General features: G+C 39.2%; 1 protein-coding gene across 1 annotated transcript; it reads left to right on the top strand.

Annotated features, from left to right (window-relative positions):
- LOC146708209 (complement C3-like) lies at nt 1-22,269 on the top strand. Its single transcript, XM_085459976.1, has 43 exons — nt 1-115; nt 2,068-2,263; nt 2,383-2,545; nt 3,146-3,240; nt 3,472-3,560; nt 4,203-4,285; nt 4,397-4,484; nt 4,597-4,702; nt 4,855-4,975; nt 5,070-5,185; nt 5,970-6,116; nt 6,505-6,604; nt 6,744-6,838; nt 6,960-7,151; nt 7,274-7,429; nt 9,811-9,940; nt 10,162-10,230; nt 10,479-10,676; nt 10,770-10,890; nt 10,975-11,063; nt 11,151-11,290; nt 11,673-11,885; nt 13,054-13,117; nt 13,205-13,294; nt 13,441-13,647; nt 13,797-13,872; nt 14,013-14,172; nt 14,338-14,433; nt 14,881-15,031; nt 15,709-15,794; nt 16,337-16,414; nt 16,526-16,681; nt 16,907-16,969; nt 17,093-17,174; nt 17,293-17,341; nt 17,455-17,545; nt 17,643-17,732; nt 17,837-17,939; nt 20,055-20,144; nt 20,992-21,084; nt 21,174-21,257; nt 21,676-21,820; nt 22,016-22,269. The coding sequence occupies exons 1-43, from the start codon at nt 42-44 to the stop codon at nt 22,155-22,157; spliced, it is 4,977 nt and encodes a 1,658-aa protein (XP_085316102.1). The 5' UTR covers nt 1-41; the 3' UTR covers nt 22,158-22,269.
- Nucleotides 22,270-23,272: the final 1,003 nt, after the last annotated feature.

Here is a 23,272-nt window from a genome sequence, read left to right as displayed (position 1 = left end):
ACGGCCACGGTTTACTTTAGCAGCAGAAAAGGGTCGGGATAATGAGGAGGACTCTGCTGCTGCTGGCCTCTCTGGCCTTTGCTTCTCTCACTTCTGTGGCTGATGGAGCCTCATTGTAAGTAGACCTGCTGTACTTTTACACATTCCCAGTAAGGTTGAATTAAGGGGCGACCGTGGTTCAGGGGATTGGGAAGCTCCGGTTTGATCCCCCTGCTTTCTCTGTCCTGGTCTTTGTGTTCCTGTTGGCTAGAGGGGCCGATGGAGTGATATGGCACCCTCAGGGCAGCTGTGGCTACAACTGTAGCTTGCTTCTACCAGTTTGTGAATAAATAGTGGCATTGTAAAGTGTTTTGGGTGCAATCCAATATTATGATTAATCATTTCATGCATGAATTATGACAACCTCAATCAGGACTTTTTCTTAATTATTTTTATTCATCTTTTCATGCCTAAAGATGAATTAGAATAATTCATCTTAAGAAAAAAATCCTGATTGAGGTTGTCATAATTCATGCTTAAGAAAAAATCCTGATCAAGGCTATCATAATTCATGCAAGACAAAGTTAAATAACAATAATTACAATGAAACACGCCATACAGCCATACAGTAACTTTAAACAACCAGTGGGTGACACGGTATGGACTGACACATCAGTATCCAATGTACTGGTTTATATGGAAGTATACCATCAACACTGACAGAAATACAAGAAAACAGCCTTTGAATAGCTGTCCACTGTAGTGACCACTATGAGTGAAAGGGTTAATTCATGCATTAAATTAAATTAAATTAAATTAAATTAAATTAAATTAAATTGTCTGTGAAGGTCATCACAGACCAGTCATCCAGGTCATCATAGTCTAAGGAGCTTGGAAAGAAAAGCATCTGGACTTCTTTAAGTTGCTTGAAGATGTTTCGCCTCTCATCCGAGAAGCTTCTTCAGTTCTAAGGTCAAATGGCGGAGAGTCCCACATTTAAAGCCAGTTGGAGTTTCCCCCCCAAAGAGGGACAAAAAGACCCCTGATGATCCTCTACCTAATCACATGAGCCAAGGTGTGAAAACAGGGTGTGGGTCACAATCAGCCAGGGTTTCGGGTGAGCTCATTGTGAAACCTGGCCCCACCCTATCATGCGATTTCCTGAGGTCAGATGGCCCAGGATGTGAGTGGGCGTTAAGGCGTCTGGGAGGGTATTCAAAATTGGATTATAGATGGCAGGCAGTTGGTGTCGTAAACCACCGCCTCTGTTCAAAGATGGTCGCTCACAGTGACCAGTGTAAAGGAAGCACTCAAAACATGCAGTTATCCTAATTGGGCGTTCATAAAGTCAGCAAAGAGGCACAGAAAAGAAGATCAGACACCAGCTAGGGAGGATAAGAAAGACAGACGCAACAACATTGTCAGACATCAGGCTGCAATGCAACATTTACATATAAAGCATTTAAAAATGTGAGCTATTTTTAAAATAATTTTAAGGGTCCCATAGGAAAACAGCTGGTAAATACTTTTTTGTTATAGTCTTCAGTCATAAAACCTTTATAATAATGGATTGGATTTATATAGCGCTTTTCAAGGCACCCAAAGCACTTTACAATACCACTATTCATTCACTCTCACACACTGGTGGAGGCAGCTACAGTTGTAGCCACAGCTGCCCTGGGGCAGACTGACAGAAGCGAGGCTGCCATATCGCGCCATCGGCCCCTCTGGCCAACACCAGCAGGCGGTAGGATAAAGTGTCTTGCCCAAGGACACAACGACCAGGACAGAGAGACCAGTGATCGAACCGGCGACCTTCCGGTTACAGATGCGATTCCCAACCCCCTGAGCCACGGTCGCGGTCATTTATTATTATACAATAAATACGTGAATAAAAATTGAAAACTTAATTGTTTTAAATAATTAAAAATAATTATTTCAGCAATTATTAACATGTTTTTCATAGTGTCTAAAATGAACATATAACATAATAAATAAATAATTTATTCTTTAGTCAGTAACAGCATGTGTTTATCTACACAGAGACTAAAATCATTAACATCTTTCTATGTTACCACCACTCTGCAGGCAAGTGATGTCTGCCCCAAACTTGTTGCGGGTGGGAACTGCAGAAAACATCTTTGTGGAGTGTCAAGACTGCACTGGAGGAGACGTTAGGGTTGAAATCAATGTGATGAACCATCCAACCAAAACTAAAAGGCTGGCAACAACATCTGTGACCCTCAACAATGCAAATAACTTTCAGCAGCTTGGGAAAGTAACGGTAAGTTGAATTATTTGTTTACTGTATGATAATATTGTTGTGATTTCTATTTCATTAAATATTCAATTATCATTGAATATGCCATCCAAGTCTTTATAGACTTTTCATACTGGTTTCAGATCCCTGCAGGAGACTTCAGTAAAGATCCCAACGCGAAGCAGTACGTGTACCTACAGGCTCAGTTCCCCGACCGCCTCCTGGAGAAAGTCGTCATGGTTTCCTTCCAGTCTGGTTACATCTTCATTCAGACAGACAAGACCCTTTATACACCAAACAGCAAAGGTGAGTCTACCGCTACCTCATGACTGAGAAACAGCACACACAAGGGTAGTTCTGTGGTGACCCACTAGAGGGCTCCACTCAAACCCAAGCTTAGAGGAGGGGTTTTTGTTGTGTTTGGGTGTGATGTGCTCAGTTGATGTATGGAGGTGAATAAAGCTGGAATGGAAAACTAGAGCTCCCGTGTCGTGTGTTCCATGCTTCCATAGTTCTACCTTTATTTTATTTAATACAGATTCAATATTTTTTCAGGGCCATTCAATAAACTTAATGAAACATGGTGCTGCTCCAATAATTTAGTTTTGAGTTTGAGACAAAAAACTGCTTGTTACAGTAATTATGTGGCTATGGCATCACCTTACACAAATTAGAAAGCTGCTTTGTGTAGTCCATGCAGTCCCTTTGAAAAAGGTTTGATAATTATTTTCAGTGAAGATTTGAAAGGAAAAAAAAATCACATATTTCCCTCAGTTTGACTAAGACACATTTTAAATGAATGACCTTAAATGAAATTACTAAACTGAACTTCTTGATTAAATATTCCTCCCAACATGTATACATCACTGCCCGAGCAGCAAAAATAACATCTTCTCTTCCCTTCAGTTCATTTCAGGATGTTTGCACTGACACCCCAGATGGAGCCTGTAGAGAGGGATGAAGCAGCCCAATCTGATCCTTCCATTGCCATTGAGTTTGTGGTATTGTGTTTTATTCTTCATGGGCTCAGAATTGAAAGTGACATTATGCAAGGAAAACAAATATTTTATTTGCAAAGAAACAAAACAACCAAAATACATCAACTTTGTCTTGAATTTTTTTATATTGTCATTTACATATTAGTTTGGAAACTAATACACTGTCCAAAACCACCACTAGCAATACTAGTGCACTAGCATTGCACTGTTAATAGTGGTTTATTTTTTTTCCAGACACCTGAAGGCATTGTTTTACCACTTGATATAGTCGCTCTAAAATCAGGTATTCATTCTGGAGATTTCCAGCTTGGTGAAATTGTTAGGTGAGTATTATTATTATTACTGTGATTATTATTATCATTATTGTGGCATGTGGGAGTGGCTAGTTATCTCCCATCATGCCTTTCGAATATGTGTTTCTGTTTAAGATGCTCGTTGTTTTTTGTTTAAGTTTATGTGACTCTTATCTGTTCGCTTAACTGTTCTTGTTGATGCTGCAGTATAAATTCACTGACAGTTATTGTTGATGGAAAGAATTTCGAACCATGACTCAGTTCAGACATGTAGTCATTGACCATCTGAAGCACAGTGTAGTATAGCTGAAGTGTCCAATAAAGATCTCCCCCTATCTAATTTTTTTGTAGAACAGCAAGTTTAACTTTTGCATGGGTGCTTTGCTGTTAAGAATACTCAGCTGGCCACATTATTATTATTATTATTATTATTAGTGTATATTATGAAGGGTAGTATGTGCTACATTGATTATTTTTACTATATAATCAATCATGCATAACTTATACACTTCCATAATTTGGCAATTGTAGTCTAATTAGATCCTGTGTGTAGAATATAGTCTGCAGTCTGATTAATGTGCTGCCTTGAGTTTTATAAATGCTTGGACTATTTGATTGATTAATATATATCTCTCTCGCAATCTGTGTGTGTGTGTGTGTGTGTGTGTGTAGTCCTGGACTGTGGAAAGTGGTGGCAAAATTCCAGAGCAACCCACAGCAAATCTATTCTGCAGAATTTGAGGTCAAAGAGTATGGTGAGCATCCCATTATCTGTACAGTACCTGCACAACATTTCTTTACTGTTTTTAAATGTGCCATACAAATAGCAATTTGAACTTGACAAAGAAAATATTTTAATCTTGCAGTTCTTCCCAGTTTTGAGGTGAAACTGACACCATTAACACAGTTCTTCCACGTGAACAGCAGAGAGTTCACTGTCAGAATCAAAGCTACGTATGTAATTGTTTTGTGGATTTAAGTAGTATATATGTGATCGTTTGTTGTTACATTTTGACCTGGGTTCGAACTGGTTGTTAACAAGCACAATTTTATTTCATGGTTTAAGGTATCTGTTTGGTCAGGAGGTGGATGGAACAGCCTATGTGGTATTTGGGGTCATCAAAAAGGACCAAAGTAAGCAGAGTTTTCCAGACTCTCTTCAGAGAGTGCCGGTGAGCCCATATTTATACTTAAGATTTAGCCTTTCCATATAAAGCAATGCTGACATAAGAATTTAAATACCTCCTACTATTCAGAAACTGTATTATTGTGCTATAAGTGTAGAACATATTTTTACATAAACATTGTCATGTTGCTGAATTAGATTGAAAATGGTGAAGGAGAGGTGACACTGAGGAGGGAACACATAACAAAAGTTGAGAGGGACATCAACAGCCTTGTAGGGGGCGCCATATTTGTATCTGTCAGTGTGCTGACAGAAAGTGGTAAGAAAAAAATTACTGTTTTTTGTTTTATTTTTTATGAATCCTGACAATTTTTGGTGAGTATGTATAATTATTTTCTTGTACCCTGTCACAGGTAGTGAAATGGTGGAGGCCGAGCTGAGAGGTATCCAGATTGTTACATCACCCTATACGATCCACTTTAAAAGAACTCCAAAATATTTCAAGCCAGGAATGTCCTTCGATGTTGTGGTAAAGCACTAATTTACATTTACATAGTCTGATATAATGTTACACGGTGAAGTCATAAATTTGATATGTCAGTTGTGTCATTTGAAGAAATTATAATTGCTTTACAAAGTGTCATGATCAGTGTTGGTCAAGTTACTTGAAAAAAGTAATCAGTAACTAATTACTGATTACTTATTTTCAAAAGTAATTAATTACTTAGTTACTTAGTTACTTTTTAAAAAAACTATTTACAACCTGAACAGGTGATAAAGCAATAGATCTTTCAGCTCAATTCTACTTTTTCTACATAATCCATCATACAAAATGTAATCAAATGGAAAAGTCTCTTTTTAAAACTTGTTTTATTAGTTTTAATCTTTTAACTTTATGCATCAAGCAAAAATTAAAGTATATGTAACATTCTCTGACTGGAAGAAATTTGTTTAACATTTAAACCTATTTTCTGCACATTCCAGCACATTAAAAAAAATAGTTTTTTGTGTTTACACTCAGTCTTTCAAATAGATGCAAGTGAAACACAGCAGAAAATAAATAAAATGAAAGACTAGCGGTCCTGTTGCTCTATTTTCACCTGTAAAGCAGCAGCGTTCCTACGGGAAAGTAACGGTAATCTAATTACCGTTTTTGCAATAGTAATCCCTTACTTTACGCGTTACTTGAAAAAAGTAATCGGATTACAGTAATGCGTTACAAGTAACACGTTACTGTAACAATGCTGTTTGTTACAAGTAGCGCGCTACTGCCCATCACTGGTCATGATTCAGTTTCTCTTGTCTGATGTTAGGTTGAAGTTTTAAATCCTGATGAAACACCAGCAGAAAACGTTCCAGTAGTGATTAATCCTGGGGCAGTCAGGGGATTCACTGCAGCTAACGGCATGGCTCGGCTCACCATCAATACAGAAGGAAATGCAGCTGAGCTGAGAATAACTGTAAGTTTAAAGTTCTGAAAAAGCTATAAAAAGAACCCCCAGCAACAAAAACAACACTACTTCCACTACTACTGCAACTACTTAGAATAAAAACAAGAATGACAGCATTAAAAATAACTTTTAATAATAATAATAGGGCAGCACAGTGGCTGCCAGAATGCTATTTTGGATTGTTCTGGCTCACTTTAACGCTTGCTCACGCAAATGCTGCCCTCAAGCAATAAAGATTATCACTTACTTATCACATAATTTAACTTGTTGCTCATTGGTTATGTTTGCTGGGCTTTAATTACAGGTCCTGACTGATCCTTGTATACTTGCAAATGAAAGCACATGAATGTTTGTCTTATGCTTAGTATGGCTTATGTGTGTGTGTCTTTAATTACAGGCAGTGACCAATGACAACATTCTTACACCTGATAAACAAGCAAGAGCAGAGATGACAGCAAGACCGTACCAGAGCAAGACCAGGACTTTTATCCACATAGGTGAGAAAAATCTTGAAGAAGCATTGCATCAAGTAAAAGAATAAAGATTGTTACTGTAGGTAGAAGTGGAAGTATACTGTGTGAAACAGGCACTAAAAGATGTGTTCAAACTATAACATTTATTGAAACATATTTGCAGGTGTGGATTCAGCTGAGCTGAAAATATCAGACAATCTAAAAATCAACCTCAATCTCAACCAGCAGCCAAATCAAAATCATGATATCACATATCTGGTGAGAGACGTATTTATTTGTTTTTGTATATATAGCTATTTTTTCTGCAACAACTGGTCATAGTACATACATGTGTGCTTAAGGTGTTAGGTATTAATATGCAAATCTTTCATTTCCCCAGATCCAGAGCAGAGGTCAGCTAGTGAAATACGGCCGTTATAAGACAAGAGGCCAAGTACTGATTTCCCTGATACAACCAATCACCAAAGAAATGCTGCCATCGTTCCGCATCATAGCATACTATCATACAAGTTCAAATGAAGTGGTATCAGACTCTGTTTGGGTGGATGTAAAAGACACCTGCATGGGCACTGTAAGAGACTCAAGAGCTGTGAAAGAGTGAATCTTTACAGCCAAAATGCACAAATGTTACTCATTTCTACAGTAGTGCTTATTTTTTTAACATATACAAATTTGCATGTCACCCTCACTTAGCTGAAACTGGAATCCTCACGACCTGCTCCAGCCTATGAGCCTCGCAAGATGTTTAGTCTGAAAGTCACAGGAAATCCAGAGGCCACAGTGGGACTGGTTGCAGTTGACAAAGGTGTCTACGTCCTAAACAACAAGCACCGCCTGACACAGAAAAAGGTCATTTCTCAATTATTTTTTGCTTTTTATATTTTGTAAATTGTTTAGCTACAGTAAACAAATTGCACATATTGGATTTCATATTAATTTACGTATTGCATACATTCCAAAAATGTCACCTCTCTGATGGGGAAGGAGGCTGAGTTAGTGCGTGAGGTTGAGAGGTGCCAGCTAGGTATAGTCGGGGTCACCGCAACACATGGCCTGGCTCTGGAACCATTCTCCTGGAGAGGGGCTGGACTCTGTCTCAGTCTGGAGTTGCCTCGGGTGAGAGGCGTCCGGCTGGGGTGGGTATCTTGGTATCCACTCGGCTTGCTGCTGGTATGTTGGGGTTTCTTTCAGTGGACGAGAGGGTTTGTTCCCTTCGCCTTCGGGTCAGGGAACGGGTCCTGACGGTCGTCCGTGCTTGTGCGCCGAGCGGCAGTTCAGAGTACCCAACCTTCTTGGAGTCCCTGAGTGGGGCACTGGAGGATGCTCCACCTGGAGACTCTGTTGTCCTACTGGGAGACTTTAATGCTCACGTGGGCAACAACAGTGAGACCTGGAAGGGCGTGATTGGGAGGAACGGCCTCCCAGATCTGAACCCGAGTGGTGTTTTGTTATTGGACTTCTGTGGAAACCACAGTTTGGCCATAATGAACACCATGTTCAAACATAAGAGTGTTTGAAGTGCACGTGGCACCAGGACACTCTAGGTCACAGGTCGATGATCAATTTTGTAATCGTATCACCAGACCTGTGACCATATGTTCTGGACACTCGGGTAAAGAGAGGGGCTTAGCTGTCAACTGATCACCACCTGCTGGTGAGTTGGATCAGGTGGCGAGGGAGGACGCTGGACAGACCCAGCGCACCCAAACGTACAGTGAGGGTGTCCTGGGAACGTCTAGCAGAGGCCCCGGTCCACGAGATCTTCAACGCACACCTCCAACAGAGCTTCAACAGCATTCCGAGGGAGACTGGGGACATTGAGTCCGTGCTGGAAAGGAGAGTCCATCTGTTAGTCGAACCTCAGATACAGGAGGACCAATGCGGTTTTCGTCCTGGTCGTGGAACACTGGATCAGCTCTTTATCCTCTAGCATGGGATACTCGAGGGCGCATGGGAGTTTGCCCAACCACTCTACATGTGTTTTGTGGACTTGGAGAAGGCATTCGACCGTGTCCCTCGAGGGGTCCTGTGGGAGTTGCTCCGGGAGTATGGGGTGTCTGGCCCATTGCTACGGACCATTCAGTCCTTATACGACCATTGCAAGAGCTTGGTCCGCATAGCCGGCAATAAGTTGGATTCGTTCCTGGTGCGTGATGGGCTCCGCCGGGGCTGCCCTTTGTCACCGATTCTGTTCATAATTTTTATGGACAGAATTTCTAGGTGTAGCCAAGTGGCGGAAGGCTTTCACTTTGGTGGTCTCAGGATCTGCTTTTCTCAGATAATGTTGTCCGGTGGGCTTCATCAGGTGATGGCTTCCAGCTTGCCTTGGAACGGCTCGCAGCCGAGTGTGAAGCGGTGGGAATGAGAATCAGCACCTCCTAATCTGAGGCCATGGTCCTCGGCCGGAAAACGGTGGAGTGCCCACTCTGGGTCAGGGACGAGACCCTGCCCCAAGTGGAGGAGTTTAAGTATCTTGGGGTCTTGTTTACGAGTGATGGGAGAAGGGAGCCGGACATCGACAGACGGATTGGTGCTGCCATCGCAGTGATGCGGCCTCTGTACCGGTCTGTTGTGGTGAACAAACTACTTACCCATTTACCAGTTGATCTACGGCACTACCCTCACCTATGGTCACGAGCTGTGGGTAGTGACCGGAAGGATGACAAGGATGCCTCCTGGGCACCTCCTGGGCGAGGTTTTCCGGGCATGTCCCACCGGGAGGGGGCCCCGGGGCAGACCCAGGACATGCTGGAGCGATGATATCTCTCGTCTGGCCTGCCGAACACCTTGGTGTTCCCCCGGATAAGCTGGAGGAGGTGGCTGGGGAGAGGGAGGTCTGGGCTTCTCTGCTTGGGCTTGGGCGGAAGAAAATGGATGGATGGATACGAAAAACCTGAAACTTATTATGTTGTTACAGCATGTTAACCTGTGCCTCAGAACAACTATGCCTAGCTGGGACATACGCCAGACGGCCCGTAGGTCCCCAGTTTTATTTGTTGCTCTGAGGGTGTGTAGAGAGGAGGACAGATTATTGTGACTCTAAAATAAAAAAAAACCTAAAAATATGACGGTGAGTTGAGTTTAATGTAATAATTTACAATGTCAACAAGACATTTTTTTATTTTTTAGCCCTTTTTTTTTTTTTGATTTGTGAGCCATATTCGAGTCCTCTTATTGTAAGTTTACTGTTCAATTTACATTCTTGTATGTGTTTGTACTTTAACCTGTAGGTGTGGGACATAGTAGAGCAGTATGACACAGGCTGCACACCTGGTGGAGGAAAGGACAGTATGGGTGTCTTCTTTGATGCTGGGCTATTGTTTGAGTCCAACACTGATGCAAAGACCACATATAGACAAGGTGACAAAGCAACAGAGCATCCCACTCTTTTACCATTGTCTAATACTTTTCTTTCGGCTTCACTGTTAAACCCTTGAAGAATGATGATTATTTCTGTCATGTTTTTGAACAGTCCAACAAAAAAGGTTGTGTTATATTCTTCCTATTTTAGTAACACAAAAACCAAATTCAGTTTCAGGCTTGTTTGATATGGTATATTTTGTCTGTGTTGCATTTTACAGAAATTAAATGCCAGCCTGCGAACAGAAAGAAACGCAACGCTGCTGTAATGGATGTCAGAAGCAGCTTATGTAAGTATATAAATATAAATATATGTATATACACATGAATAACCACATATTAATTCATAATTTCACACATATCCCAGTTTTTACTTTTGACAGTCTATGTATTAGTCAACAGACAAAAAGAATTTTTTTTATTTTACGGTTTTGACTTCATTACAAGATTTTCTGTTTACAAAAAGACATATTTAAAAATATATGTTTTTAACTTTACAGTAAATCACAGTTCTTATACTTTCTTCTTTACTTTTCAGTAAAAAATTATACAGACCCAGTAGAATCTGAGTGTTGTCTGGATGGCATGAAGGAAACCCCCCTTTCATACACCTGTGAGGTCCGCAGCGAGTACATTGTTGATGGTCAAGGCTGCCGTGATGCTTTCCTGCGCTGTTGCAAGGCAGTGGAAACTCTTCGAGCAGAGAAGAGGGAGGAAGACCTCAAACTGGCTCGCAGTAAGAGATGGAAACAAAATGGGAAGGGGTTATCTCATTCATACTATGTGTCATAAAATTCACAAAATTATATCATTTTTAAACAAAATCCAGGTGAAGGAGAAGACAACAGTTTCATGGACAGCAATGAAATTGTTACTCGCACCAATTTCCCAGAAAGTTGGCTCTGGTCTGATATCAAATTGCCTCCTTGCCCTAGAAACACACCTAACTGGTGAGTGACTGTAAATCACAAACACATACAAATGAAGTTACATCTTAACATCTCTCAGACTGTAAACATTTTTCTCTGTTTCAGTGACACCACATCATTTGTGAGAAATGTTCCTTTGCAAGATTCAATCACAACCTGGCAGTTCACCGGCATCAGTCTGTCAAGAACTCACGGTGAGGATTCAGTGACTAAAATATGTTTTTTTTTTCGCCTTCCCTTTACTTTTTTATTTTTATTCTTTTCTGCATATTTTCTTTAAGGAATCTGTGTGGGTGATCCATTTGAAGTCATTGTCAAGAAGGATTTCTTCATTGATCTCAGGCTGCCTTATTCTGCTGTCCGTGGAGAGCAGATAGAAATTAAAGCAATCCTCCACAACTACAGCCCTGATCGAATCACTGTAAGTACAGAACCATAGTAATTACTGGACTGAAACACAGTGGTGTTCAAAAGTGTCGTCTTGTGAGTTTATCATGTGCATTTTCGTGTTGTGTTCTTAAAATCATTTTCATTTTCATTTGCCAGGATGATTACATTTCCTTAGTTAAGGTTGGCTTATCATATTTTGTTTATCATCAACTAAAATTGAAGAGTACGATCCCTTTTTCATGTTGAGTTTATTAACTTAGTTTTATATAAATAAGGAGAAATGAAATTGCAGAAAGTTAATGGAATGCTTAAAAATCTCTGTATTTATTCATGATCTTTGTATTCTTCCAGTTCGAAATACCACGTTTCAATCTCTTCTCCAACTTTGTCATTGCTGTTTTTCTTTTATAAAGGTACGCATTGATTTGACTGAGGAGGAGCATGTGTGTAGTTCAGCTTCCAAACGTGGTAGGTATCGCCAGGAGGTCACTGTTGGGCCCGAGACCACACGATCTGTACCTTTTGTCATTATTCCCATGAAGGAGGGAGAACGGCGCATTGAGGTTAAAGCAGCTGTTAAGGACTCATATCTCAATGATGGAGTCATGAAGATGTTGCGGGTGGTGGTAAGAAAACCAATGTTTGCTATTTGGATGCCCAAAAATATGTTCGTTATCAATTCCCTATTAAATAAAACAAAAATGTTTTTTCTTATCTGAATGTGAAAAGGCCATTTAAAATTGGTAGTAATAAAATAATTTGAAAGTTATTGTTTGTTGAGGTTTAGGCACAAAAAGGAACAGACAGAAACAATAACTGGAGTCTGGCTCAATCCCAGACCAAACATCAGACTGATAATTTTGTAGACTAACAATATGTGCTGAACTTTTGTTCTAATACTACATGATTATCACTGCCAAAAGAATGTCCCTTAATAATCTTAGAAATGATCAAAATATTAACAATAATCATACTCATCAAATGCATTTTTAGTTCATTGCTTTTTTGTGTCTATTTTGTAAAAAAAGGATTTTAGTTAAAGTGTGACTATAGGAAGATGAAGAACCAGTACAGTACTCCAATCAGTACTGAACAGCAAACTGACAAAACCCAGCCAAAAGAAAAACTACTTATGATAATGTAGGTCAGTTTTATCCATATTTTACTTCTAAAAATCATGGTCATCATCAATATTGACATATATTACTGAAATGCGTTCACTGTATTCATTTGGGAGAAATGTTACATTTACAGTCACATGTAAATGTTGTTTAGTAATTATGCATAAAAATGGATAACAGTTTAGTTGAAATTTAAATAGAGCTGACAGTTCAAGCTAAGTCAGTATTTGTGGTTTATATATTGTGATTTTGTAAAGGGTTTTGGCTTCATATTAATATTGATAATGTTATATTTTATGAATTTAAAGGAAAAATACTCTGTGCATATGATAACATTGTAAACCACTACAGTCACTTAATTATTCTCAGCAGCACACTTTCAGTATCTATTGCAACTACAAAGTACATATTTTATAGCTGCAATAGTAAGTTGACTACTAACATCATTTGCATTTTTGCTGCTGTGGCTACTTCTCTCACACATCGAGAGAGGTTCACTTCACACATCAAGCCTGCAAAGTTAAACTGAGTTTAGTCATAAAGGCTGCAGTTAGGCTGAGAAAGACAAACTGTTGAGGACTTAATTTAATTATGGATTTATTTCCTGTTTTGTAGCTACTGCACTTTTCTTTGCTAAAATAATGATGACTTCCAATGTTTGTCTGTTTTCCAGCCTGAGGGCGTGCTGGTTAAACATCCAAAGATCGTGACTTTAGATCCTGTTAAGAAAGGAGAAAGTGAGTTTATCTATTAAAAAGCTAGATTCTAATTATTCAGTCAAACCCTGATTTTCACCTTAATAAAACCTTTTTTTCTCTGTTTAGATGGTGTACAGAACGAAGTTCTTAACAGTGGAATTAAAAGGAAAGATTTGGTTCCAAACACACCTACTAGCACACAGATCTCTGTGACAGGTGAGAAATATTTAATATTTATGCAGTTTATGTGATTCAGTGGCTATATCACCCTGAAGCTTCTATTATATATTGTTATTGTTGACATTCGGGACTGACTACCTTAATGGGTGTTGTGAACCTTTTTTGTATGTGTATGCATGCAGGGAGAGAACAAGTATCTCAGCTGGTGGAGAATGCCATTAGCGGAAACTCAATGGGTACTCTAATCAGACAACCCTCGGGCTGTGGAGAGCAGAACATGATCTCAATGACCCTGCCTCTTATTGCAACCTTGTATTTGGATAAAACCAACCAATGGGAAACTGTGGGCTTTCAGAAACGTAATGAAGCTCTCCAACATATAAAAACTGGTAGGCTCTCACAGATGTACATAAATTCTTTGGTAACACAATAAACACACAAAGCTCCTCAAAATTGTTTCTAATTGATAAGAGTCAGATGCAAGTTGAATAGCAGTGAAGTAAAAAGATTGTTTTATTTCTTTAATTGTTTCATCAAGGTTACACAAACGAGTTGGCCTTCCGTAAAAAGGATGGATCGTTTGCTGCATTTCCTTCTCGCCCAGCTAGCACCTGGTGAGGCACCCACAAACATCCATGAATTCATCCATAATATTTTGCACATGCTGCTTTAATTTCTGATTTTGCAAAGCCAATTTATAGTAAGGGCAAATAAATTATATTAAGCTATTGTATCCCCTCTTCCTGTCTATAAGGCTGACTGCCTATGTTGCCAAGGTGTTTGCAATGGCCCATCATCTGGTTGCAATACAAGATAATGTGATCTGTGATGCTGTCAAGTACCTTATTCTCAAAGGACAACAACCTGATGGTGTTTTCAAAGAATTTGCACCTGTATTGCAGTCAACAATGAATGTGAGTGCACTGATTTCATTAATACCAGTTCTTCATCTATACTTAAAATACAAAATAACTTATAACTAAATGAGAAACCAGTTATACAACTGCCAATCAGCTTTTATAAATATTAAAAACTGTTCTGTTAGAAATAATAATAATATGTTTGTGCTTCATCTGTAGGGTGATGTGGCCGGCTTAGATTCAGACGCCTCCATGACAGCTTTCTGCCTCATTGCAATGCAAGAGTCACGCTCAATATGTTCCGACACTGTCAATGTGAGTATTTCACCTGCAAACATTGTTGTTACAAAGTATCTAAAATGATCAAACCGTGATACTTTCTATTGCACTTGCATTGAAGATTTAAACCACAGACCAGCAAAAACAGACAGAATTAAATTAATCTCACAAATATGTTCTCTGGTCATGTCTGTATGAAGATCTTGTAAATTATAGATTGATAAAAACATAAAATATTCAGACTACACCTCTTCATGACTTGGATATACAAAAGCCTTAATTCTGTTGCATTGCTCATGTTATACTGAGTGGTCCAACTCTTAATTTTAACTTTCTCAATTAATGAGACTCGAGAGGCTCACAAAAGGACGAAGAACAAATGCTCCACATTCCAAAATAGTATAGTAATGTTATATTTCTTTATGTTTTGTTGTCCTGTCACTCATTATCTGCCTTTTTTTTCCCCTTTTTTCATCTGCCCAGAGTCTCCCAGGCAGTATAGACAAAGCAGTGGCCTACCTGGAGAGGCGCCTGCCCAGTGTCACCAACCCTTATGCTGTGGCTATGACATCATATGCACTGGCTAATGAAAACAAATTCAACAAAGAGACCCTATACAAGTTTGTTTCGCCAGGTTTGTACAGACAGACAGACAGACAGGCAGACAGACACACACACACACACACACACACACACACACACACACACACACACACACACACACACAGAGTTGAGACTATATAAATGTTTACAAGATCAGTAAATGTAAACTATGATCCTTACTGTTTCAGTTCATTGCAAAAAAAAAAAAAAACAAGTGGAAAAACTGTACTATGTTCATGAGGATTTTTTTCTAAGTCTTAGTTAAATGAATAGTCTGGTATTTTCAGTGCTTTTAAATTGCTGCCCTGTCCTTCTCTAATACAGGTCACATAACCATAGGCTAAAATACAATAATTTTTTGGCGTTAATTGTTGGTGCAAATGGACTCAAGATGTGAGTTCATCTTGGGTCACATCAGAACAGGTTCAGTGATAGCGACAGTGAGTTTATTTACAGTAAAGTTACAAACAAAGATGACAACAAAAGGAATTGTCAGTTAGTGTGTCCAGGGTTGCAATATTTACAGATCCACAGGAACTCTCTTTACAGGGGAAACTCTCTCTCTTAGAAACTCACTAAGGCGCAACCAAGCGCAGAGATGATATGTATCTTCACATTTTTACTATATTCACAAATTTACTACTGAGGTAGATGTGGTCAAGATATATTATAGTAATAAAAATGTACTTGTGTGATTGTGTCTGTCAGAGCTATCTCACTGGCCTGTACCTAGAGGGGGCATTTACACTTTGGAAACCACAGCTTATGCTCTTCTTGCTCTTGTCAAGACTCAGGTGAGCATGTCTAAATTATATCATCCATCCATTTGCTTCCGCTTATCCTTTTCAGGGTCGCTGGAGCCTAACCCAGCTTAGGGTGAGAGGCAGGGTTCACCCTGGGCAGGTCCGTTGCAGGGCTAACACATAGACAGGGGACAACCAGTCGCACTCACATTCAATCACACATTCACACCTATGTTCAATTTAGCATTTCCAATTAACCTAACCCCACCACCCCAACGACATGTGGTCATTGAAAATTCATTCTACAGTATTAAAATACCATCGGACCATTCCAGAGTACTCGAATTACCATTTATTTAATGTAAATTTCTCCATTTAGTTTTATGTTGTGTTATTATTGTGTGCAAACACAAATGAAAACAAATAAGACATTGCTTTGTTATGAACTATGAAAAACATTGCTGTTTTCTTCCATTAGGCAAGTTTCTGGACTGGATTTTAATTACAGAAAGCCTAAAACTCCGAAGTACCTTTGAAAAACGTTTTCCATATTTTTTTGAACTCTACTCCTGTCCTTTGCTGTTTTAATAAAGAACTTTGAAGATGCCAGACGTGTTGTGAGATGGTTCAACACACAACAGAAGGTGGGCGGAGGCTATGGATCAACTCAGGTAACACAAAACTTCCTGTCAATCAAGATATCATAGGCAGATATTTTATACATATTATCCCACCTTATAACCTTTGCCTTTCTTTATCTCCCCCACTTTTCTTCTCTCCAGGCTACTATAATGGTCTATCAAGCTGTAGCAGAGTACTGGATCAACGCTAACGAACCACAGTATGATCTGAATGTGGACATCAAGTTGCCAGGAAGGTCGGCACCTGAAAAGTACAATTTCAATCAGAACAACCACTATGCCACAAGAACGTCTAAGGTGAGAAGAAGCAACACAAACACAGTCACTGCTAGTGTTTCTGTCTTTTTGGCAATCCATCTCACCACTCTGCAAGCTTTTTGGTCTATTTCCTTTTTTCCTGTCTAACAGACATTCAATGCAATTTAAATTCAGTCAGTGGGAGCGAAGTGAGCTTATCTCTGTTTTTTTCTCATAATATGTACAAACACATCTTTGTGTGTTTGTACATATTAATCCCAACAGATTAACGATATAAACCAGGACATCACAGTGACTGCTAGGGGAACAGGAGAAGCAACAGTGACAGTAAGTTATCTGTTAGTTGATCATTTCAGAATCCTAGACAAGGCTTTTTAAACCTTAAAAGAACAGTATTACAAAGACTTATTTATCACACAATATAAAAACACACTTTTTCTGATGCAACAGTTGGTATCACTGTATTACGCTAAGCCCAAAGAACGGGAGAGTGACTGCCAGAATTTTACCCTCAAAGTGGATCTCGTAGAAGGTACTTTGATGTCCTTTATCTCCTCTTTTTATTTTACTTATCTCATTAAATCTGTTTGCTTCAGTTTATGGCATTTTATTTGTTTGTGCTCATTTTTTCTTTTTCCTTATTCTTTCAGAAAAATTAAATGCAGATGAAAAGATATACAAACTTAGGATAGAGGTCATGTAAGTACAATGTAAACTACACTTTAGAAATAGTTTTGGCTTAATAGGATTTTTTTGTTCCCGTCCATTTAACTCTGCTGTCATTTGAATCATTCTTATCATTCTCTCTACAGGTATAAGAACAGGGATCGTGATGCAGGCATGTCAATCTTGGATATTGGCTTACTAACTGGTTTTGCTGTTGAAACAAAAGACCTGGATTTGGTAAGAAGAGACACCCACATTACGTTATGTGGTTACAGTTAAAGAAAAAAATAAGACCTCTTAATGTTTAAAAATTGGCCTTTTTGTGTGTCTCTAGTTGTCTAGAGGACGTGGCCGCACCATATCAAAATATGAGATGAACAAAGTCCTGTCAGAAAGAGGCTCACTCATCATTTACTTGGACAAGGTTGGAAATCACACCAATCTTTCTCCTTATCCCCCCTTTTCCCCTTTACCCTGGTGTTTATTTATGTTTTTCACTTTTGTGTGTGTCTGTATTTCAATTCCCAGGTTTCTCACACACGACCAGAGGAAATTGCTTTTAGGATCAAACAGGAAATGCCGGTGGGCGTCTTACAACCCGCAGCCGTATCTGTCTATGAATACTATGAACGTGAGTTTTATAAACATCTTACCTTTGTTACCTTCAGGTGTTCCAATAAGCACCTAGACATGCAAACTGCTGTCTGCCAAGCAGCTGTACTTTTCTGACTACATTGTGCCAAGTCTAAAGTTTGGTTGTTTGTCAGGAGTTCCAGATAAAAAAAGACAATTTCGCACTCCTAACTTTGTGGCAACAGTTTGGGGATGAGAATGTTTCAACACACCGGTTTTGCACTATAGTGCACAATGCAAGGTCCATCAAGACATGGTGTAACAGCAGTCTGGCGAGGAAGGAGCAGCTAGCAGGTCCAGCGGGCATACTGTGTGGAGGTTAGCCAGATAACTCAAAGCCAGTCAGTTAAATCAAACAACAGACCTTTATTTGACATTAGCAACATAAGCCCACACAAGCCAGGTCTCCACTGCTTTACTCTGTCCGTACATACATGTGCGGGGATGGGTAGATACCAATGCCAGTGTTACAGGCCCCACTATGATGGGCGCGTAGCCAGATTACGATCCTGTAAAACAGGAGAGAAAGTGAACACAGGAGACACGCTGCCGTTCGCCTGGTCAGTCTTGCCAGAATGGAAAACTTACGGCCAGTGTTGCCAACTCCTCAGTAAGGAAAATCACTATTGGGTGTCCTAAAAGTCGCTAGAAGTCGCTAAATGACGTCATCGCCTAATTTGCATAATTGGTCATGCTGATCTAATTGTAACCTATTTTGTTGGAGAGAGAAATAACATCGTGGAAGAGAAATAAAGTGAGTAAAAAACGTCCTAAATGCATTTAGAGTTTATTTAGAACTACAAATTAAATTTATTTTAGCAATTATTGTTTTTTTAATGTCACAATTCCAACCCTGCTCCTTTACCCGGGCTTGGACCCGAAATAGGCACTCTGGTGGAGTTACTTTGTGTTTGTGTGCGTGTTTATAAGTAGTTTTAAACCTTGTGATCCACAAAACTACGGAAGCGTAGAGCTGCCACCCAGGCAAAAGAAAAATACAAGTGTATCACGTTATAACGTGAAAAGTTTATTGTTCTAACAAGATACTTTTCCTGTTTGTACAATATACTATCACGTTTGTACAATATATGATCACGTTCGTACAATATAATATTTATATTGTACAAATGTGATAATTATGTATATTGTAATAACGTGATATTATGTTGTTCAAACGTGAAAAGTATATTGTACAAACATGATGGTATATTGTACAAACATGATAGTATATTGTTAGAACAATAAATTTTTCACGTTATAACGTGATACACTTGTATTTTTCTTTTGCCTGGGTGGCAGCTCTATGCTTCCATACAAAACAGCATAAGAGTAAAAGAAGAACTGACTGCGTTACAGCACCCGCTACTTGTTGAGAGTAAAAGCGATACTCGCTTTCACGTCTTTTTTTAGCGACTTTTTTTAGAGAAAAAGTCGCTAAGGGGTCTGAAAACTTGCTAAATATAGCGACAAAGTCGCTAAGTTGGCAACACTGCTTACGGCAGCTATGCACCCGACTCAGTTCCCAAAGCACGCTGCTGCCCCCTACTGTCCAAAGTGTTATACACTCTCCTGGCAACAGGGAACTTACATGACATTGTGGATTTAAATTACACCAATAAACCAGCAAAATAAAACATGCATAATAATCTCCATATATCACAACACTTAACTCACAATTGTGACCACATTTCTGTGTGGATCACACCAGCCCGTTACAATGGTGAGGTCTTTCTTGGAACAGACACACGGGCAGCATGTACTGGCCTGAACACAGTCTTGACCTCAACTTGATAGAACAGGTTTGGGATGAATTAAAATGGAGATTGTAAACTAGGCCTTTTCATCTAACATCGTCTGACCTCACAAATACACTTTGGGAAGAATGATCAAAAATTCCTATAAACACACTCCTGAACCTTGTGGAAAGCATCCCAGAAGAGTTGAAGCTGTTACAGCTGCAAAGGTTGGGTTGACATCATATTAAACCGTATGGATTAAGAATGGGATGTCACTTAAGTTCATTTGTGTGCGTGATTTGTCATTGCCATATACATTGTTATATCTACCATAGTGGTCACAAAATAATAGAGAAATACCTTCTTTTTTATTGCAGAAACACGCTGTGTGAAATTCTACCATCCAGAGAGGGAAGCTGGAAAACTACTGCAGCTCTGTAGAGATAACATATGCACATGTGCTGAAGGTAAACACAATCATATACATGTGATTAAAAAACCTTATTTTACAACAGTAATTAAAATGTTTTCATGCATTTTTCTATAACTTTAAATGGTACAGAACACAGCATTAGAAGTGTGATTAAAGTAAAGATTTCATTTTAATAGTCAAATTTTGAGCAAATGTGTTTTTTATGTAGTTTTGTTTGGGTGCAAGTTCTTCCTGACAATGAACTGGTTAAACCTGAGGGTGGGTGGAAGCCACCTGAAGCTGTGGATATGCTGATCCTGTGTCACAGTGCCTTTTTGGCATACAGTTATGAAAAATCAATCATGGACTCCTGTGTATCCCCAAGTATTCCTGAGTCGCATAGGAGGCTGTCTGACCAACAGCTAAAGCATGGTGAAAACTGGTTCTTAACAAAAACACAAGCACACAGCAAATCTATAACAGGATAGCTGGGCCGATGTCCAGACCCTAACCCCTTTGAAATGCTGTGGCAGGAATATGATAGACTTATACAGGGGCAAATCCCCACAAACCTAAAACTCCTCAAATGATGTGAGACACTGATTTCAGAGAAAAAAAAATACTTATTACTGCTAAAGGTGATTCTGCAAGCTTTTGAATCATTGGGTATACTTTCACACTGCAGTATTCTGGCCTGTGAAAGTACATTTGTTTTTCATAACTAGCTATTGTGCTGTTAGTAACTTTAGATCTATGCACTAATCTACAATTATAAAAGATGCCTATTTTAGCAAATGAGATTTAAATAGTATATTCGACCTTCATATACCTGCAGTCACCTATCAACACACATGTATACATCAGCTTTGCATTTTTACCCTGTCCCTATTGTGTACTTACAGAGAACTGCAGTATGCAGAAGAAGGAAAAAATCCCCAATGATGACCGCCAAGCTAAGATTTGTGAAAGTACAGAGACCAGCAAAGTAGACTTTGGTAAACAAACATAAATGGGTTACATTTAGTTTTATTTAATAGGATATAGTAATGCAAAAAGCTAAAAACTATACTTTGGCTGCCCACAGCTTACAAAGTGCTGGTGGAAGAGGTTGTAGAAGAGTTATCCACAGACAGTCACAAAGTCAAAGTGCTGGACCCCATCAAAGAAGGCAAGTACCTACGTCCTTTAAACGTCTATTTTAAGAGAAATTACTAGTTGTTGTTTTTTGTGGCATTAAGATAGCAGTGATGGTTATTTTCTATTATAGCCACAAAAAAATAGGCAATTTGAAGGACAAATCGAGCATTTTATAAAACTGCTGCTTGCTTTTGTACTAAGAGGTACATTTAGTGGTTGACACCATTTACTATCAGTAAGTCAGTGTGGCTTGTCTTGCTGATACCCATTTTCTCATTTAACATTTAATACTCAGCATAGGCATATTGCCAAAATACTAGTATTATCTGTATAATACTGTATTATGATGATACAACTAGGAATGTATATGGACACAGCAGCACTGTGTTTGAGCAACACATTCAGTCATTCATAAATCACTGCTCTCAACTGTCATATCTTAATTACAGGGAGTCTTGATGTTGGTCCACTGAATAAACAGCGCATATTTCTCAGTTATCAACACTGCAGAGAAGCTTTAAGTCTGGAACAAGGAAAAACCTACCTTCTCATGGGCTCAGATAAAGATATTCACCGAGATGACAAAAAGAATACGTAAGTATATTGTTTGTCTGGCTGTGCTTGTGTGTGGTGTATATTTAAACTAATCTCAGAGTTCTATTCATTAATCATACCTTCAGTGAATAAATGTAATTAACTTGAACTGTGTATATTTATCACAGTTGTTGTATTCTGTATTTTGCTGATTGGTCACACAAACACTATTTTTCTTTCAATTGTTCTTTTCAGATTCGAGTACGTAATTGGTGAGAGAACCTGGGTTGAGTATTGGCCTACAGCAGAAGAGTGTCAGACTGACAAATACCGGGATACCTGCTTGGGCTTGGAGGAGATGGTCAATCAGTACTCACTCTTTAGATGCATCGGCTAGTAAAACAAAAAACATTTCAAGTCTTGTTATTCTGCTGTTTTTACAATTTTCTGTAAAACAGACATAAGGGTTTCACCATTTCACTGCAGTGATTAAAATGTATTAAAATTTGGTACTGGCTCTGTGTTTATTCAAGTTTATGGTGGTTAATAAATTTGTCGAATTTTTAATGCATTTGAAACTTTACTAATCCATGACAAGCACAACAAAAAAATAAAACATTTGAGATAAAACACCCAGCCCTCCATATAAACCTGATAAGTACAAGAAAAAAGGTTGGATGTATAGAAATATTACTGAGTTAGTATAACTGCAGAAATAAGAAAATATGTTGGCATTTATTTTAATTTTCAGACAAATACAGTGAAGAAACGACAGGAAAGCAGAGGGAGAGCGAGGAAGACATGCGGCAAAAGGCCACGGGTCAGACTCGAACCCGTGTTCCTTGACGTTTGCCATGTCCAAAGTTTTATGTTCTCCTTAAATTGCTGTCTTTCTGAATGATGTCCAAAAGACGGTGTGGGCTTTTTAGATAACTGGGAAACTTTCTGGAGGAAACCTGGTCTTGTTAGGAGACAGTACCCAGCTGCTCTCATTTCTAGAAATTGGGCTATTTTCACCAGCCTGTTAATCAACCAAAGACCAAGACAGACTTTTAATTCATTTGAAAGCCTGATGCTTAGCCTTGTCCATCCCAGCTGCAAAACTCAAAAAACATTCTTCTTTGGCTTTTGAGGAAGGCGGTCGCACTTTTCTCCTCTCCCTTACCCTTATCTTCCCTGCTTGGCTTCTTGTGTCTTTGTCTAGTCTCGTCTACTTTTCTACTCTTGCCCTGGAACACTCTCACAGTCTGTTCTCTAAAACCTAAAATAGGAATTATGGATTTGATCAACTAGTCCCTGAATGCAATTGACACCCTTTTCTCAACGAGGAACCTGGGCTCGGGTGAGCCTGAGTGTCCTGGAGGGACGTTCCCTGCCGGATACATGATGGACGGGTGGCATAACTGGAGGGCCGTGTGCCTGGCGGGACTGTCGATCGAGGACATTGAAGACATCTACCTTTTCAGAACCATGATAACAGGGTTCTTGCTGATCGGAGCTGGCTTGGCCCAG

The sequence above is a fragment of the Copadichromis virginalis genome, linkage group LG6, assembly GCF_057382275.1.
Source record: "Copadichromis virginalis isolate Kocher_CV1m ecotype Utaka linkage group LG6, C_Virginalis_male_GT1.1, whole genome shotgun sequence".
Lineage (NCBI taxonomy): Eukaryota > Metazoa > Chordata > Actinopteri > Cichliformes > Cichlidae > Copadichromis > Copadichromis virginalis.
Note: the sequence above shows the minus strand (reverse complement) of the source record. Positions and strands in the feature narration are given on the sequence as shown.

What these genes read in the sequence shown, in the direction of transcription:
- LOC146708209 (XM_085459976.1), top strand. Translation starts at nt 42, where the DNA reads ATGAGGAGGACTCTGCTGCTGCTGGCCTCTCTGGCCTTTGCTTCTCTC. An exon ending in CAGCTTGGTGAAATTGTTAG is followed by an intron (nt 3,561 to 4,202) that starts GTGAGTATTATT and finishes GTGTGTGTGTAG; the next exon opens with TCCTGGACTGTGGAAAGTGG. An exon ending in ATTTGAGGTCAAAGAGTATG is followed by an intron (nt 4,286 to 4,396) that starts GTGAGCATCCCA and finishes TTAATCTTGCAG; the next exon opens with TTCTTCCCAGTTTTGAGGTG.